The sequence below is a fragment of the Rutidosis leptorrhynchoides genome, chromosome 9 (assembly GCF_046630445.1).
Source record: "Rutidosis leptorrhynchoides isolate AG116_Rl617_1_P2 chromosome 9, CSIRO_AGI_Rlap_v1, whole genome shotgun sequence".
NCBI classification, from domain to species: Eukaryota; Viridiplantae; Streptophyta; class Magnoliopsida; order Asterales; family Asteraceae; genus Rutidosis; species Rutidosis leptorrhynchoides.
The window spans coordinates 295,310,926-295,329,999 of record NC_092341.1 but is presented as its reverse complement, the minus strand read 5'-3'; the positions used below and the strand labels follow the sequence as shown (position 1 = coordinate 295,329,999).

Sequence of the window (19,074 nt, the reverse complement as noted above, 5' to 3'; positions counted from 1 at the left end):
GGAATGGAGTATAAATGGTGGTGTAAAAGGTGTATAAGTTTGTAATTTTGTGTAAAAATCTTTTAATCATGTGAAATTGTCATACTAGATAACAAAAGTAGTTACCTTATACATAAGGCATTGAACAAGGGCTGGTTGGTGGTGATTTGATGTGTATATACCAATAGTAAATACGTATAGAAGCTAGGTATGATACGAGTACATGTACTCTAGATATACGTATAGAAATCTTGTGAAAAATGGAATGAGAATTCAAATATAGCTATCTTTTGTGAATATACTTATATTGTTTTATGTATTTAAGTCCTTAAAAGTGATTAAATACATTACATATACGATATATGTATAAACATTATATGTTATAAGTATTTATGTCAAATAACGTTACGTATGGTTATCGTTTTGAAAACTTAAGTTAGTAGTTTCAAAATATACTTATAACTTATTGTTATTAATACAAAATGAGATATTAAAACATCCTTAGATCATGTTAAATATGTATATACACATATATATACACAAACGTATAATTATCATATATTGTATAGTTCGTGATATCATCGGTCAAACTAGACGGTCAATCGTTGTGTAAAACTCTCTTTGAAAACATAAGTCTCAACAATTTGGATTGCTTATCATGTTGGTAAGGTTTAATTTATGTAAATATTAATCTTATAAGTATAGAACGATCGAAAAAGTGCGGGTCATTACAAAGTACGTCGACGCAACGGAGATGATAAATACTAGATTGACCTCACGAGCATACCCATGAACCATACCCATCACCTCCATAGCTATAACCCATAATTTCCTTAGCTTCGAATCATTCAAAAAAACTATTTTGAAATCACTCGGACAGCACTCTATCGTAATATTTTATGTATACTAATAATATCTTGAAATAATACAGAGCAAATATATATATATATATATATATATATATATATATATATATATATATATATAAATCGATTGAGAGAGTTTAAAGAAATATATTTTCAAGTTTCTATGAAATAATGAAACCTATTGAATTCTATTTATAATAGATTTTTGAATTATTAAAGTATGAATTATTAAAGTGAATTATTAAAGTATGAATTATTAAAGTGAATTATTAAAGTATGAATTATTAAAGTGAATTATTAAAGTATGAATTATTAAAGTGAATTATTAAAGTATGAATTATTAAAGTGAATTATTAAAGTATGAATTATTAAAGTGAATTATTAAAGTATGAATTATTAAAGTGAATTATTAAAGTTAAAGTAAAGTAAAAGTAAAAGTAAAGGTAAAGTTAAAGTATAGTAAAAGTATAAAAAACTATGTATGTATAATACGCGTATAAATATATATAATATTAATTTAAATCGTTATATATATTTAATGAAATAAAATATAAATATCGTTATATTTATTATACTGGTTAAGTAATGAGTTGTCAAAAGTGATTCTAGATATTTATAAAAGTTATATACGTTTTAATAATAAAATTCTTTTTAAACTGAAAACGTCTTTGTACGTTTGAAAATAGATTAATAGAATATTATGGAAACCAATTTTCCACTAACTTTTGTCTAACTTTCGTAAATGACACTTTTTGTTTTTATTTATAAATAGCTTTACAAATTATTCTGAATATCGTTAAGATGAATAGATTTTCTCAAATCATAGTGGACCTCTCAATAGAGACTTGTAATCATAATTCAATGTTTCTGATAATTCAATCATTTAATATATTTTTTTTCGTTGAAAATCATATTGCGTTCGTGTAAAGTATTATACGTTTAATACTTTATTAATATTCTCAAGTTATAATATATATATACATATACATATCTATTTATATATAACGGTTCGTGAATCGTCAAAATTTGGTCGAGGTTATAATGAATGTATGAACACAGTTTAAAATTCTTGAGATTTAACTTAACAAACTTTGCTTATCGTGTCGGAATAATATAAAGATTAAAGTTTAAATTTGGTCAGAAATTTCTGGGTCGTCACATGCACCCTCATGCACCTCGCGTACAACTTCCTCCGCCTCTTTCGGGCCAATGCACCTTAAGTGCGGTCCCAAATAATTCTTTCGATATAGGACGTTACCCTCAAGGGCATACAGCGGTGCCTTAACGCGGACTTTCTTTACATCTGCGGAATCTGCAGGAGAAGTGCAATCCCGCAGAAAAGCCACGATGGGCGTCATCCATGTTGAGCTTGATTCCTCGACTGGTGCCACTAAAGGCATCATAACAATGGATTTCGCATTGAGTTCTTCTATTAGAACTTTCTTCCCCATATGATCAAAAGCCAAGGCAGCCAGTTTGCTTAGCGCATCCGCTTTCTTATTTTGCCCACGCATTACGTGGGAGATTTGAAAAGCTTCAAACTGGTCAGCGAGGTTGTGAACAAGCGATAGATACTGCTGCATGGCTATGTCATGCGCTTCGAAATCTCCGCTGACTTGACTGCATACTAGCTTTGAATCCACATAAGCGTGCAAAATTTTAACATTTAACCTATGCGCAATGCGCATACCTACTAACAGAGCCTCATACTCTGCTTCGTTGTTTGTAACAGCAAAATTAAACCGCAGTGCGTATGTATGCTCTTCGCCATCCGGGCCTGTTAAAATTACACCCGCACCTGCACCAGATGCGCTGCATGCACCATCGGCGTACAATTCCCATGGTGACAAAGTTGGTGCAGGTGGATCCTGATGTTCTGCTGATGCCTCGACCTCCGCAGGTAATTCTGCTAGGTAATCAGCAAGTATTTGACCCTTAACCGCACTGCGCGAAGAAAAATTTATTTCATGTTCACCTAATTCAACTGCCCACTTAGCCATTCGGCCAGAAATCTCAGGCTTGTACAACACCTGAAAGAAAAATGATTGCGTTAGTCAATGCGATAACCCCGGTCATTGCCACAAAGTAGGCGTTTACCAACCTGTTTGATTGGTTGATCAGTTAGAACCACGATTGGATGTGCTTGAAAATATCGGCGCAAACACCGCGCCGTATGGACCAGCGCATATACAAGATTTTCTATTGGTGAGTAGTTTACTTCGCTTGATGTCAGCGTCTTGCTTACGAAGTAGACCGGCATTTGTGTCTAAGAAAAACCTCAGTCGTTAAATTTCTGCGATATAAATAAAGCATGTAAATTAATGGATTATCTTTCCGCGATCCGCGATGAGGACTGAGCTGACAGCTTCCTTCGATGCCGCGAGGTACAGCGTTAGCGTTTCTCCTGATACTGGCGCAGTAAGTGTTGGTAATTCTGCAAGCACCTTTTTCATCTCCTGAAAGGCTGATTCCGCTTCCTGAGTCCATACGAAGTCTTTTTTCTTCAAACAATTTTTCAAAGTATTGAAGAATGGCAACTGTCGTTCTGCGGCTTTCGACAGAAACCGTGTGATAGCCGCAAGCTTCCCCGTTAGACTCTGCACATCTTTCTTTGTCTTCGGAGATGGCAAATTATCAATGGCTTCAATCTTTTTGGGATTGGCCTTGATACCCCGCGCTGTCACCACATGACCTAAAAACTTGCCTTCCTCTTCCCCGAAACTACATTTTAGCGGGTTAAGCTTCATGTTGATCCTGCGCAGAGATGCAAACGTTTCCAGGATGTCCGTGAGCATGTCTTCCTCGGTGTTACTTTTAATTACCAAGTCGTCGACGTACGCTTCAAGATTTCTACCGATTTGGTGCTTGAATGCTGCGTCAATTACACGCTGATAGGTCGCGCCTGCATTCTTTAAACCGAAAGGCATCTTCGTGTAACAATAAATACCCTGCGGCGTATGAAAAGCAGTCTTGTCCTCATCTTCCGCAGCCATTAAGATTTGGTGATAACCCTTGTACGCGTCCAGAAAACACTTGTACCTAAATCCCGATAGTGATTCTACCTTCCAGTCTATCTCCGGGAGAGGGTAATTGTCCTTGGGACATGCCTTATTGATATCTTTGAAATCAACGCACATCCTCCAGTTACCGTCAGCCTTTTTTTACCAATACAGGATTTGCAACCCATGTCTGATAACGCACTTCCCGCAGAATGCCTGCTTTGACGAGGTTGTCCACCTCTGCGCACAACCAATCACTTCGGTCTAGGGCCATATGCCGCTTCTTTTGCCTAACGGGAGTCAATGATGGATTAACGTTTAACTTATGTTCCGCAATATCCCGCAGAACCCCTGTCATGTCTGACTCTTGCCATGCGAAAATATCTGCGTTAGCTGACAGTATTCCATGCAACTTGCCCTTCGTTTCGGCTGACAAGCCTGCGCCGATTTTAATTCGCTTATCCGGATGCAAGCGATTTGCTATTACTGCACAGTTTGCCAGTTGCTCTCCTACGCTAGGAGCGCTTATAGACGCGATAGAGCCACACAGCTCGGTTGCTTGATGTGATGCAACTGTGGCAACGCATCCTACTGTGGGAAACTTAATCAAACCATGCACTACCGACGGGATAATGTTAAAACGCCGTATAAAGTTTCTCCCTAGCAGTGCGTTATATCGTGAAGTTGAACGAACCACATAAAAATCGACCAATTCACGCCTGATCATCTGCGGGTTCCTGTCATCCGCAAGCTCTATCATTAATTCTATTCGGCCTAGCGGCCACGAGTTTTCTCCAGAAAACCCTGATAGCGTAATATCAGGCTGACGTAACTACGCTTTGACTTCTGCCGGAAGGAAACGATAACAATGCTCATACATAATATCGACACCGCTGCCAGTGTCAACATGCATGAGCTTAACCTGGATTCCGCAATCGGGGATGCGACACTTGATAATAATGGGCTCATTAATAGAATCAATTGACATTACAGGAGGGAAAGTGATCGGGAGAAACTCCCAATCCTGTTGATCGTTGTACTTTCTCCGCTGGCTAATTTTCTCTGCGTCAACCGTGTTAATGGTTAAGTCGGCCTTTTTCGCTTTGTCAACTTTCTGCCACGCGAAAGTCTTAGACTTCGGAGCCTCTTCTGTAGCCTTTCCCTTGTCCTTTTTAGGTGGTTTTAGATGATCCAATTTGCCTGCGCGAAGCGCTTTCAGAACCCGTTCCATCAAATTTTTACACCGATTGGTGTCGTGACCATAATCGTCATGAAATTCACAATACTTTGTTTTGTCCCGCTTGCCAAATTCTGTAAGCGGAGTTGGAAACGCGAAGGTGGCACATACTGGCTCCGTTGCCAAAATTTCCTTGGGCGTTTTGGACAAACTTTTGAGTAGCACATAGTTCTGATTATTGATGCCGCGCTGATTATTGTTTCGATAATTGCCACTTAATTTCCCTTTATCATTCCTGATGGGACCACCGCTAGGATACCTTCCACGAGAGTTGTTACCGCGACCTTGATCGCGCGAACGATCATCATCGTCCCTTCTCTCGTTGCGTGAGCTAGCTGTTGGAATGTCATTATCTTCGCCACTCCGCATATAGTCGTGGCATTCATTAAGCGCCTCAGCATAAGTTGTTGGGACTGTATGGCGCAGACGCCTTACCAGTGTTGGATGACGTTCTGAGTTTATACCATGTATGAGTCCGGAAATCTGTTGCTCTGGTTTGAGATCTGGTATACGCAGGCACTCATTAGTATACCTTGTGAGAAATTCGCCCAAAGATTCCTTGGGCTTCTGCACGATGTCATGGCATTCAATGTGAGTGCGCTTGCGTGGTCTCTGATTCTGATATTGCAGTAAAAACTTCGTCCGCAGATCCATAAACCCGGCAATACTACCCGCCGGCAACTTATTAAACCACTCACGAGCAATACCCTGTAGTGTCATAGGAAATATCTGACACGCAACCGGATCCACCCAGCCTTGAGTGCGCATTGCGCCTTCGAAGCGCTGTAAAAAATCATCTGGATCGGTCAGGCCATTGTAAGTACCCAACGTGCTAGGTATCTTTGGTGCTGATGGAAACGGGTATGCGGATATATGCGGAGGAAACTTGTCAAAGGTAGTCGGTAGCTCGAAGGGTGGTTTAACAGGATCCCCTTTCAAATTTGCAAAGAAACGCTTCATCATGTCCTGAACAAAGTCAGGTTGTGAAAATAAGTGAACCATATCGGGAGGTGCGGCCTGCATGAATTGACTTGCAAGATTTGCCTGCCCTTGAACATTTTGCCAAGGTTGACCCTGCGTCTGCGGATATAACCAAGGCTGCTGCGTTGGAAAAGAGGGATAACTTGAAGACGCAGAGTACACAGGTGGCTGTAAAGGAAGCGAAACCTGTGGCGCAGATATCTGCGAAACTTGAGGATACACACTTAAAAGCCCAACTGTATGCGCTGTGCTTTGCTGCTGCGCTGTTATCGGCTCCCAATGAGAGTTCGCATCTGGGATGACCCCAAATCCCCAACTATTAAGTAACGCCTGCGCATCCGCAGGAGTTAAAAATTGTGAAACTGGGCGCGGTGGTTGCCAAGGTTGCAACGGTGTAAATGACGAATTCTGCTGAATGCTCTGCGTATGCAGAGGTATTGAAACATTGATACTGTAAATAGGTACCTGGCCGCAGCAAACCACATGCGGCCCCGTTGTTCCACCGCCAGTGCCTGCAAAGATGACCCTTGGATCCACTGACGAAAAGTCCAGCCGCGTGGTTGTGACTGGTGAGTTTGCTCTTGGCGGTGTGACCCCGTCTGAATATATCGGCTTGTACCTCTGAAAGGGTTCGCCGGATATAGGTGGAGGGTATATCGTGTATCCCGCCTGAGTAGCGGCCCCCGTAGTCATAACCGGTGTATGTTGACTACCAGACGGTGCGTTCTGAACATCTGTTTGGGTATGTTCTGATGATTTCTCGGAAGTCATGATACTGTTAAAGAAAAAATTCAAAAATTTTGTAAATAACGAGTCATACAATTCAAAACCTTAAAAGAAAAAGCAATTAAACAGTCTTGAATTAATTCGACTCTCAATGAAAGCACCACTTGATCATGCATATTTTAACCGAGGGGTTTAATATGCCTGCTCAATACGTAAAGAGGGGTTTAAGGATCTTAGAACGTGGCTCTCCGGTCCGGCTACCGTGAATAACCCTGGCCGACATGATGATGTCGGCGGGGTGGCCAAGTGATTAAGTCCACCTTCGATAGCGGTCGCTGATCGGAAGGCCCCAAATATGGTCGTAGGTACTAGCTTACAAAAGACTAACCTGTTAACCTTGAAAAGATGCTGAATGATGCTGCTTTACGTAATGTGTATCGTATGCGATGGTCACGTAATGTGTTGTGTCCGGTAAACGATGATCAGGGTTTGTATTTATAGGCAAACCCTAATTCTAGAACCGTCCCAGATCATGATAATCTCATCCATAACTGACTCCCCCGAATCACGGATATAATTATGGAAAAGATATTTACTTGACAGCTAAGCAACCGCCGTACCGGGAACAAAGGCATACGCACGCCGCATACCGCACACAAGAACACGCATACGCACAATAGTGATTGTCCGCATACATTCGCGGTGCGCCTGCGGGTTGCGGTATCATTAGTATCCTTTGAACTTTTGTTAATACTCTTTCTTGTTGAAATTAACTTGCATTCATATTTGGATACGTTTTTTGTTTGGTTCATCCTTAAAAGATGGATTTGTATCATTTTATTGTAACGATTATGATATACTAATTATAACTTGATTCACGTTCTAGAAAACATGAAGTTATTATATGATATAGAATAAATCACTATATAAGAAATAAATCACAGTACATCCAAAGTTATAAGAAATAAAGCATTATATGTTAAGCAGATATTTAGTATGAATATCTCTATATAAACAGCTAACCAGATTGCTCTTATGTTTGTGTTACGATAATGTCTTAATCATGTTTTGAACATTGTTATGCTTGTTACGATGATGTATTAATCGTGTTTTGAACTTTTGTAACACGAAATATAGAATGTTGAACTTAGGCATATGTGACTTGTTATGTAATATGTGTTTTGCCATTTGTATTTTTTGCATTTATTAGATAAAGTTCGGATATTCGGATAATTCGGTATCCGAATCCGAAATTTGAATATCCGAAATTTCGGATATCCGGTTTTGCCCACCCCTAATGATAATACCTCTATAGAAATATTTAAAGAAATGATTATGAGCCATTATTGCTACCACCATATACACCCTTCTTTTAGAGTTTGTTCCATGATTATTATTGAAATAGAAATATAAGTATAAATGCAATGTTCCTTTTTTATTGTCCATGCTATCACGGATAGTTTAATACGGTGTGGACGTGTGGTAGCTTTTTTGCATGCTGAAAATATCATTTAGACTTTAGGGCAATTAACTATATTACAGTAGTTTTCTAGTTTCTATATTATTGAAACAAAACTTTATTATAATTTGATAACAATATATTCATACAGATCAACTTGTACTTCGTGTAATCAAACGTGTAACTTCTTTGAGTTTGTCCTTTTTAACTCCGACAAGCACTTGATAAATTGCTAACTTGTTAAAAATGGCTCAGTTTTGAGTGGCACTATTAGAAATTGCAATCAATCATGCTTTTTCCTTTTTTGTTGGTAAAACAAAATTTCTAACTTGTTAAAAATCGCTCAGTTTTAAGTGGCACTATTAGAAATTGCAATCAATGATGCTTTTTCCTTTTTTGCAATCAATCACGATGACTGTTGGCAATGGCTTTTATGTCCGCTTTTGGTTAGATTTGTGGACCGGTCAAGACACTTTAGCGAAGCGTTTTAATCGGTTATATCACCTCGACATGCTGAAACAAAGTGTTATTGCAGACAAGTTTGTAAATGGGGAATGGTTATGGACGTGGGCTAGAAGTGACATAGGGCCTCGCAACGAATCAAGCCTTACTGTTCTTAAAGACGAAGTCCAGCATCTATCCCTTGTCGATCGTGATGATTCTTGGGAGTATACCCTCGCGTCTGATAAGGTTTTTAGTGTGAAATCAGCTAGGATTGCTATCGATCGGAGATTATACCAAGGAGTGACGACTAAAACTCTTTGGTTCAACTTTCTACCGCGAAAAGTTAACGTATTTTTATGGCGTCTTAGATTAAATTCTATTCCGCTTCGTTGGAATATCTCCGCGAGAGGAATAGATATTGATTCTATTTCATGTCCGGTTTGTAGAAGTAGTGTTGAGGATCGGAATCACCTATTTTTTGGGTGTTCAGTGGCGTTGGATGTTTGGTGTAATATTAACTTACAAATTTTTAATTCGTCGGACGAATTTTTCGATTAGATCAGGGAGTCCAACGTTGCAGCTTCTATTAAGGATTGGATCGTGGCGGTTCTGGTTACTACTTGTTGGACTCTTTGGAGATACCGTAACGACATTGTTTTTAATGAGTCATTTTGTAGTTTAAGTAATATTGTTGATGTAATTAGTATGTATGCTTTATGGAACACATGGCAACTATGTCCTTTGTAATTTCTTTCTTAGCGCCATGCGAGGGAGCATTTTCATTTATATATGATATTCTTTGGTCGTTTAAAAAAAAGTAGCTTTTAGTTTATTCACGTATGTATGCTTGTAAAATTATTCATTCAATGATTCAATAAGGATGAAAAGGTGTTCAAAGTTTTAAAATTGAGGTAATACCCAATAAACATAAAATCAAAAATCATGAATTACTTTAAATTGAGACTTGAAACGAATTCCTAGAGCTTCGATTATCATTTTTTATGAAGCAACTAAATCCAAAACATCATGAAAAACAATGAATCAAAATGAACGGTCGTCGAACCTTCATATGAGCTTCAAACTTGCAAATTGAGATCTAAGTTGTTTCAGATGTTGCTTCCTTCATAAAAAGTGCTTAGAATCATTATTAGAATACTCGACATCCATCAAAACAAGTTGAAACATCCTACAATCGTCCATTTTGAACACGATCCTTTTTGAGAGCAAAAATTAAATTTCAATCCCTTTTGGGCTTAGCCAAATTGGAGGTTACCTTGATTGTCAAATTGGGTAACTTAGGTTACCTTTTTGAGCCATTTGCCCATTCAATAATTGACTGTGTCTGCTCTTAATTTCAGTAATGTGCATTTGAAATTGAGAGAATCTGACAATGGCATGTTTAAAAACTATTGACATATACTAATTCGGTCGATATTTGTTCAATTATTGTAGAACAATATTTCAAAGGATGTTCATATAATGGAAAGGTTTTCAAGACTTTTTCATTTAGAAACATGTCATACTACCACTATTCGGGATCGAGTCTGTTGGAATGATAATCGCATCGAGACAATATGGAGCTGGTGCTGTGAACCTAGTGGAAGAGCTGCTGATGAACTTATTGAACTAACAGAATGTCTGTCTGCTTTTACTAAACATGATAGGTTGAGGGATACTTGGGCTTGGAGCTTTGCGTCAAGTGGCATCTTCACGAAAAAGGTACTTAATAAACTTATTGAAGAAAAAAATCAAATACATGGTGCTGGAGTGTTATCTGGTACCATTAAAAACAAATTGGTACCTTTGAAAGTGGAGATTTTTATTTGGCGATTATTAAGATGTCGGCTCCCGGTTCGTGTTGAACTTGACAAACGTGGTATCGACCTACATAGTGTTAGCTGCCCAATATGTGATGATGATATTGAGTCTTTGGATCATGCGTTTTTTTTTTTTTTGTCAAATCTTCTTTTGACGTGTGGGAAAGAGTGTATAAATCGTGGGGGCTTGGTGCGGTTTCAAATCTAAGTTTATCTGAATGTTTTCGGGGTAATTGTTCTAGAAGGATGACAAAGCGAGAAGCAACTATGTGGAAAGCGGTCGAATGGACGTGTGCTTATTTGATTTGAAAAAATCACAACTCTAATGGATTGGTTCGAGTGTATTATTAGAGATACAACGTACATCATATGAATGGATCTCGGTTCGGTTAAAGAAAAAGAAAATAGATTGGTTACGGTGGTTAACACAACCTGGATCTTGCGCAATCGATGGATAATCAAGTTTCATGAAGTCGGTTGTACCCTCTACAACCAATTTTATGTATATCTCATATTAAGTGTTTTTTGACTCTCTGTTTCTTTTTGTAATATGGTCTCATTCGTGTGTCGATGTAAACCACATTTTTGTGATAGTGTAATTTGGGTGGTGAAGTTTAGCCACCATATTTCTTTCGTGATTTAATGAAAAATTTTGCTTTCCAAAACAAAATTATTTCAAAAGGTACAACACTAAGATGATTAACATTGATAAAAACCTATAATTACAGTATAAGAATAAGATTTGAGATGACACAAGTAAAAAGTACAGAATAAACAATGGTCGGAGCTTGTGTTAAACACAATTTCCTTAAAATAGATCTGAGCCTGTTTCTCAGGGTACGTCGGCCTAAAGCTGCGTACAGTCGAAGTCGAGAACTTGCCTGCAATGTGCAGTAAGAATGCTTGTGATTTCTGATTTTTCTTATGGTTGTGTGTTTCTTTCAATGAGTGGAGGTGGTGTCTATGTATACACCATAATGGATCATTACCTTGATTTACATACCAAAAATAAGCAATCATAAGCTTGGAAATGATAGAGGAAAATTCTTGAACATATTTACAGCTGGTGAGTCAACCAAACCCACATAAATGAATGGTTTCGGGTCAAAAAACAGCCCAACGGGTCGGGTGCCAAGTTGACCCAAAACAGCCTCATTTCATCTTGATTTCCAGCACTAACCACTTCACTTTAAAGCACGATATCACATTCACTACTTCATAACTTTGGAAAAATAATATATCGTTGCGAAGCCCTTGCCAAAAGCTACGTAAGCATATAATATATCACTCGTAAATATGTTATATACATATACATATTTAGGTCCAAAGTTTGAGAAAAATCTTCATGAAAAACTAATAATTTTCCAACAATTATAAATTAAAATGTAGATAGATTGTAGAGAAAGTCGTGATGGATAAGGTACGTAATGTAAGTCTTATACAAGTTTCATTCTTTTTTTAGTTTTATGTGATAAATAAAATCATAACAACGGATTGGCCCCTTAAAGTGAACTACCCGCAAGCCACAATGGACGAAGCAGAAACGAAGCACAAGAAAGAATGTCGGCTTAGTGAGGCAAACACTAGTGATACTTATGCCCCGAAAATCTAAGGGTTCCTTTGTAAGATTCGTCCTCAGTGGAGGAGTCCGGGCCTAAAATATTCCTCATGCCGAAAGACGTAGTCGATGGACAACATGTGAATACATGAATTAAACATTTGTTAGTCATGGAGAACAAAAGAGTGTAGGTTGGACGAAATATGATTATCAATCTATGATCGTCAGATGACTCAGATTTTTCAGAGTAAAAAAGAGGGTTAAAAGCATAAGATAAACATTATTTAAATTCAGTTTAATTTATAATTATCACATAAAATTCATTTCATAAACTTTTTAATATTCACTTTAATTTATTAATTGTTATTGTTAAATTAATATTAATATTTAATATCTAATATTTAAACATAAAATATATAGAAGACATTTGTTCTCGTGCCTGTTTAGTGAAAATAATAGGATGGAAAGGAAAAAAAAAAAAAGAGAAAATGAAGTTAATATAAAATTATAATATATATATATATATATATATATATATATATATATATATATATATATATATATATATATATATATATATATATATATATATATATATATATATATATATATATATATATATATATATATATATATATTGATCCGTGAAAACACGGGTTTGTTTAAACGAAACAGTTTAATGATATGTTTTTGGTATTAAGTAAATATAAATGTTAAAGTCTTTTAGTTTATTACCCCGTGAAACCACAGATTCCGACTAAGAAACTTGTCGTTGATTTTATAAACATAAATTTCGTTCAAAGTTGAGTATTTATATTTATATTTTTAATAATAATTATTATTATTAATAATAATAAATACCTTTTAAATTTAAAAGAAAAATTACCATTCAAGAGAGATTAATATTCCCTTTTATAAAAGATTTCGTATTATTTTTTTAATTAAATTAATATAATTATGGCATCATCATTATGAAAAGTAAAAGTTAATTAACTTTACGATGACATCATCATTTTAGAGCTTTATATATATATATATATATATATATATATATATATATATATATATATATATATATATATATATATATGTGTGTGTGTGTGTGTGTGTGTGTGTGTGTGTGTGTGTGTGTGTGTGTGTGTGTGTGTGTATATATGTATATACCTCTATTTTCGAGTTTAAAGGAAAGTAAAAGAAAATGAAAGAAATATAAGCAATAAACATTTTAACTATTAAGGAGTATATCATTTTTTTTTAACGGCAAGCATGCATCAGCGTATCATTTATTTCAACGACACTCATCATTTGCACATACACACGCGTTCGGGCAGGAAACCCGAACCATATTAAGGAGTATATCATTTACAATACTTCTGCTAAAATGATTTGTAAATAAATGATATGAACAATATATAACATATACTAGTAGTTAATTATCACTTTTATACATATTATTAATTCTAAAAACTAGAAAAGAAGTAGAGGAAGACGTTTGATTTAATTTATCTTTCATTATTTTCTGTTACAATAAAAAATAATGTTGCTTTAGTGATAATTTTCAAATATAATATTAAGATACGTATATTTTCCTTCCAATCCTCTCAAATATGAGCCGAAAGTGATGTTAACATAAAAAACTAACATACTCTCATTCTCGATCCTTTCATTCCTTTCCGCTTAAATTAAAAACTCGAGACTGAGGAATAATTTTAAATCCCTTTAAATTCCTTCTTTTTCATCCTTAAAAGGATCGTGAATGCGGTGTTAGTGATCAAGCATATTTACACCAAGGGGTAGATACACACTTGAGTGGCAATATAGGAGTTTTTATTATCAACGGCTTTAACTCTCCGGCTTCGTTACTGTGCATAACTCTAGCCGAAATGAAGATCTCGGGAGGGTTATTAGAGGCTAATCGTTGACCAATGAGGGATAGTTAATTAGGGGGCGAGGGAAAAACCGTACAAAATTGTAGGTAAAACCCTAGATGGTGGGAGCAAGAGAAATCGTATGACTGTACGGTAGATTGTATGTAGGATGTACCCCTTTATTTATAGATGAGACCTTAACATTTTAAGGAGGGTCTACGAGTCAAGCCAAATGCAAAGCTAAATGCTAGTCTGATAAGCTATACGTATCAACAGTTAGCAAAAATAGCTCCGTATATATACGAGATATATTCTTGTTTTATTGGTTTTTAAAAGACAAACAAATTCACATCTAAATAAGTTTTTAATTTTATATATATGAACATGTACGTACCGTAACACCGATTCGATAAAATACCATTGATCGAACATATATTGTCGAGTGAAAACCAAGTGTTAAAGCTCAATTCTTTAACACTTTCGGATGATTCAAGTCCATCCATTTTTAGGGAGTAAAGTCTCTTGAATGTGGTTTTACTTGGTGTAGGAGACTTCCTAATCTACACCATTTCATACTTGCATCATTATCAGATGTAAAGTACCGTGGGAAGAGGAGCCACCGAGCTTCGCCGTGTGCAATCCTTTTTAGGAGCAATAAATCGTGCACCATTCCGATCAGGGTTTTATTTCATCATTTCTATTCGCTCACTCATCTGGTTTACAATTAGAACTAGAATAAGTAATCTCTAAAACTTTTAGAAACTACATATTCTCTGCAGAATAATAAAATACAGAGAATAGGCAGTAGCCTTTCTATCCACTCCTTTGTGAGTTTTGAATTATGTTAACTAAAGTTACAAACAGCCGCAAGGGCTCTTGTGTTTTAGTGCGAGTTCTCGAAAGACGTTGCATTCGAGTCGTTGAGTTCATCAAGATATTTATTAAGTCAATTATAGTTGGATGTATTGTGAAATGGTATGCATATTGTCAACTTTCGATGTAAAGAAAGTTTGTCTTTTAAAAATGAATGCAATGTTTGTAAAATGTATCATATATAGGTCAAATACCTCGCGATGTAGACGCATTATGGGCATTTAGAACCGCTTTCAAAACACCCATAGGCACCACACCATTTTGTCTAGTGTATGGGAAGGCATGCCATATTCCGTAGCTCCAACATAACCAAGATCAAAGATTGATGACATCATCTGCTGAGTAGCAGGGAAAGCAGGAGCATTCTGTACAAGAGGAAGCTGAAAGATCCTCCTGAAGTCAGCTTTTGTGATATATATATATATATATATATATATATATATATATATATATATATATATATATATATATATATATATATATATATATATAGTGGTACGATCAAGAGGGAAGTAACCATTCGGGGGGAAGCGGGGGGAAGCAAAAACCTTTTTTTTCGTTTTTTGAAAAAACTTTGTTCACGAACATTATAGATGAGATGAAAATATGAATATTTAGTAGAGACACTTTGTGATAAATGTTTTTATTTTGGCGGGAAAACGCTCAAAGAAGTAATATATAACAATTATCGTGTTTTTCGAGCGTATTTTGAGGTTTTAGCTATTGGGTTTTAGATATTAGGGTTTATATATTAGGGTTTATAGGGTTTAGATATTAGGGTTTAGAAATTTAGGGTTTAGGGTTTAGATTTAGGGTTTAGATTTAGGATTTAGATTGAGTTTTTAACACGAAGGGTTTAGAGTTTAGGGTTTAGGGTTTGGTGTTTTGAGTTTATGGAATAAACCCAAAACACCAAACCCTAAACCCTAAACTCTAAATCGGGCTAAATTTTACTTCACAAAACATGAAGAAAAAAAAACGTTCATATTCTTCACGAACAATATTATCTTGAATTTTATTTTTGTCGATCGTTTTTCCGCATAAATAATAACATTCATCACGAAGTGTCTCTTCTAAATGTTCATATTTTCGTGTGATCTTGATGACGGAAAAATTTTTTTAAAAAAAACGGAAAAAAAAAAAAATTTGCTTCCCCCGATTGGTTACTTCCCCATTGATCCTGCCCATATATATATATATATATATATATATATATATATATATATATATATATATATATATATAAAAGTTTTTAATTAGCCAACCTCTTTGGCTAATTACTTGGCGATTATGATTTATGAGTTTATGACAAAAGCCTGCTGGATCACTAAACGAGCTTCTAAATGTTTCCATGCATATATAATTCATCAACACTATATTATAAGTACTTCATTTACAAAATTTCATTATATAATTAATTTATTAAGGGAAGATTGCCTTAGTTTTTTAAATCATAAGTGGAGTTTAATGTTAAAAATCAGAAAAAAAAAAAAAAAAAACAAAAAATGATAAAGGAAGATCACAACCTTATGTTTTGGAAACTATAACAGATCATTGTGATGATAATACTCACATAATATATAACATGATTTAATTCCACACTTATTTTAGGCATGTTATGTACAGATTACATACAAATTAAACTCTCATTTATAATGAAAATGAAATGAAAAAAAAGAAGACAAGCTAGGTTGATGGATGATGGAACATTGATCATCTTTTCCAACTTCTACTTCTCGAGAAAGGATCTTTGTGAATTCCACCAATAACCCAAGTTTCCTTTGCAATATCACATGAGAATTTGTAGAATTCAGTTTCATTTTGCATTAATTCCATGAGACTCTTCCTCTTGCTTTCTTTCTTTACCAATTTATCATCTTTATTGTCATGTTCATCTTCTTTATCATGATCATTATCACTATCGTTAACATCATTCGCATTCATATCTTTTTTATATTGGTGTTTTTCTTCTTCTTCTTCCTTCTCCTCCTTCCAACTTTTAGCAGGGGCAGAGCGACATCGCATAAGCAAGAGCGCGTTTGAAGGTGGCAAACATGGAGAATCTTCCATTTCTTTTAGTTTTATACATTTCTCATCTTTCTCGAACACCCCACAGTCTTGATTTTCTTGTAGTAACATAAACCATTTGGAAAACACAGTTTGTGATGAAACTTCTTCCTTGTTAGTAAGACCATAGTCCTTATGATCTTGAATTATTTCCTTATCATTATCATCTTCTTCTTCTTCTTCGTCATCTGAAGTGATATCTACATGAGAAAATGACCCTAAGCAATTAAAATCGAAATTAAGCCTCCTTAAGCAACTCAAGAAATGCATGACTTCTTTCTTGAGCCCAAGTGCTTCCACCCATTTAGACTTCTTTTTTCTAGTATTATGAAGCCTCTCAATTTCTTCCATGACAGTTTGCCAATTCTTGCATGATCTTGTGCTAGGTCGGACCTTGATCTGACCGGCACAAGTGACTTTAGGAGAAGTGGGCTCAGATAAGTCATCTGAGCCCATTTGCTTTGTTCCTGGCAACAAATATGGAGTAGCATGGCTACCGCTTATACTACTACCTCTCATAGATCTTCTAAGCCGGTTTTGGTGGTGATGGAGGCGACGTGGACTACATGTCGGTTTAGGCATCAACGCAAGACGAGCTCGAGTAGGAAAACATACCAAAAGATCACTTGGAGGTGGCCCTTTCCCTTCTCTTCTAGTCATTTTTCTCTCAACAACTTGTATTTTACTTCTTTTAAGTTAGTATTTGTATATTTGTATTAGTTGTTAAAGAAAAAGGGGATTCCAAGAAGCCATTTAATTAACTAAGTGAACCCAATAACAAATTGTAAAGACTTCTTTTTTATATCTTGAAGAGTTGGAATGGTTTTCACGCTTCACAAGCGCACTACTTTATACATCACCCCTTGAACTTTAATTTCTACATTATTTTGGTCCCATTTAAAACTTTAATTAGTTACACAAAGGGAAAAAAGAAGGAAAAAAAGTGATATAAAGTAGAAAGGTTTAATGATGACCACGAGCATTGTTCTGTCATCTAATCATGCCATCAACTTGTTTACATTTTCATGTATAACACATGTATACTCAACAATTACCATATAGGTTGAATATGTGTAGAACAAAGTTTTACAACCATAATATTTCATTGAATAACATATAATTTGTCATTCCTGCTCAAGGACCTACCTTGGTGGTTATCATTGATAGGCAATTAGGCATTAATCTAGCTAAGAGATGATTTAGGGTAATTTGTCTTGCATAAAGTTAAATAAATCCCTAAAGAGTTACCTAAAAACCAATAAATAAGCATGATTGGTTGAAGTGGGGAAGTCATTATGAAGAAAGACAATTGAGAGCATAGTTATCATATCTTTGCTTTACAAATTAGACTTGTTTCAATCTTTTTTATGGTGTCCTTTTTGGTTGTGCTAGTTCCTTTCACGTTAATTTCAATATCGCCAAAGTGTACATGTTTCTTTGTATCAATGTATAATAATATGTCAGAAGGTTTTTTCGAAAGCAACCTATACGTTGTAATATGACTATATACATCTTATTTTGTCCTACCTTATTATTCGCGAGATTGAGTATTATTGTGTCAATGTATAAGTAGAATCTGGTATTAAACCAATTCAACAGGAAATCATGATATGAAGAATTTATCTTTTCATCATGAACGGGTCAAATGAGTAAAATGGATCAACGTGTTGAAATTTAGTTGTAACTAGTACGTAATTAATCAACAACTCATCTTGACGTACTCATATAGCAACTCATCATGTCTAATTTGTCCTTTCACGTAAACTGTCGATTTGTTAAACCCTGAGGACTAGCTAAGAATTCAGAAATCTCTAGCGAAGACTCAAGTTCAGTCCCCATGTATACTACTGGGATAATGATATGTACACAATTCATTTTTGTTATGTACACAACCATCATATTTTACAGTTTTGTACAGTACAACACTGTAAAGCATGACGGTTGTGTACATAACAAATATAGGTTGTGTACATATCACTCCCCATAGATCTTATATTTCAAAAAAAGTTTCTGATATGTTTATCTATCTCTCATATATAATCTCTTGTAAGTAATAAACACAACTTTACTAGAATTTTTTAATTTTCAGAAAAAATGTAGTATATTATCTTTTATTTTTGATTGACAATATACAAGTAGTTGTTTATGGTGTATTTGGATGAAACTATCTTGTAGATTGAGTTGAAAGATGAAACTTATT

The 19,074-nt window shown here is 35.4% G+C and overlaps 1 protein-coding gene across 1 annotated transcript; it reads right to left on the bottom strand.

The window, feature by feature from the left end:
* Window positions 1-16,384: 16,384 nt before the first annotated feature.
* LOC139867206 (uncharacterized) lies at window positions 16,385-17,675 on the bottom strand. The gene has a single exon (XM_071855538.1). It carries the CDS (start codon window positions 17,532-17,534, stop codon window positions 16,521-16,523), a length of 1,014 nt encoding a protein of 337 aa, XP_071711639.1. The 5' UTR covers window positions 17,535-17,675; the 3' UTR covers window positions 16,385-16,520.
* Window positions 17,676-19,074: the final 1,399 nt, after the last annotated feature.

Excerpts from the sequence above, each read along its gene's own strand:
- LOC139867206 (XM_071855538.1), bottom strand. The coding sequence starts at position 17,534 with ATGACTAGAAGAGAAGGGAAAGGGCCACCTCCAAGTGATCTTTTGGTA.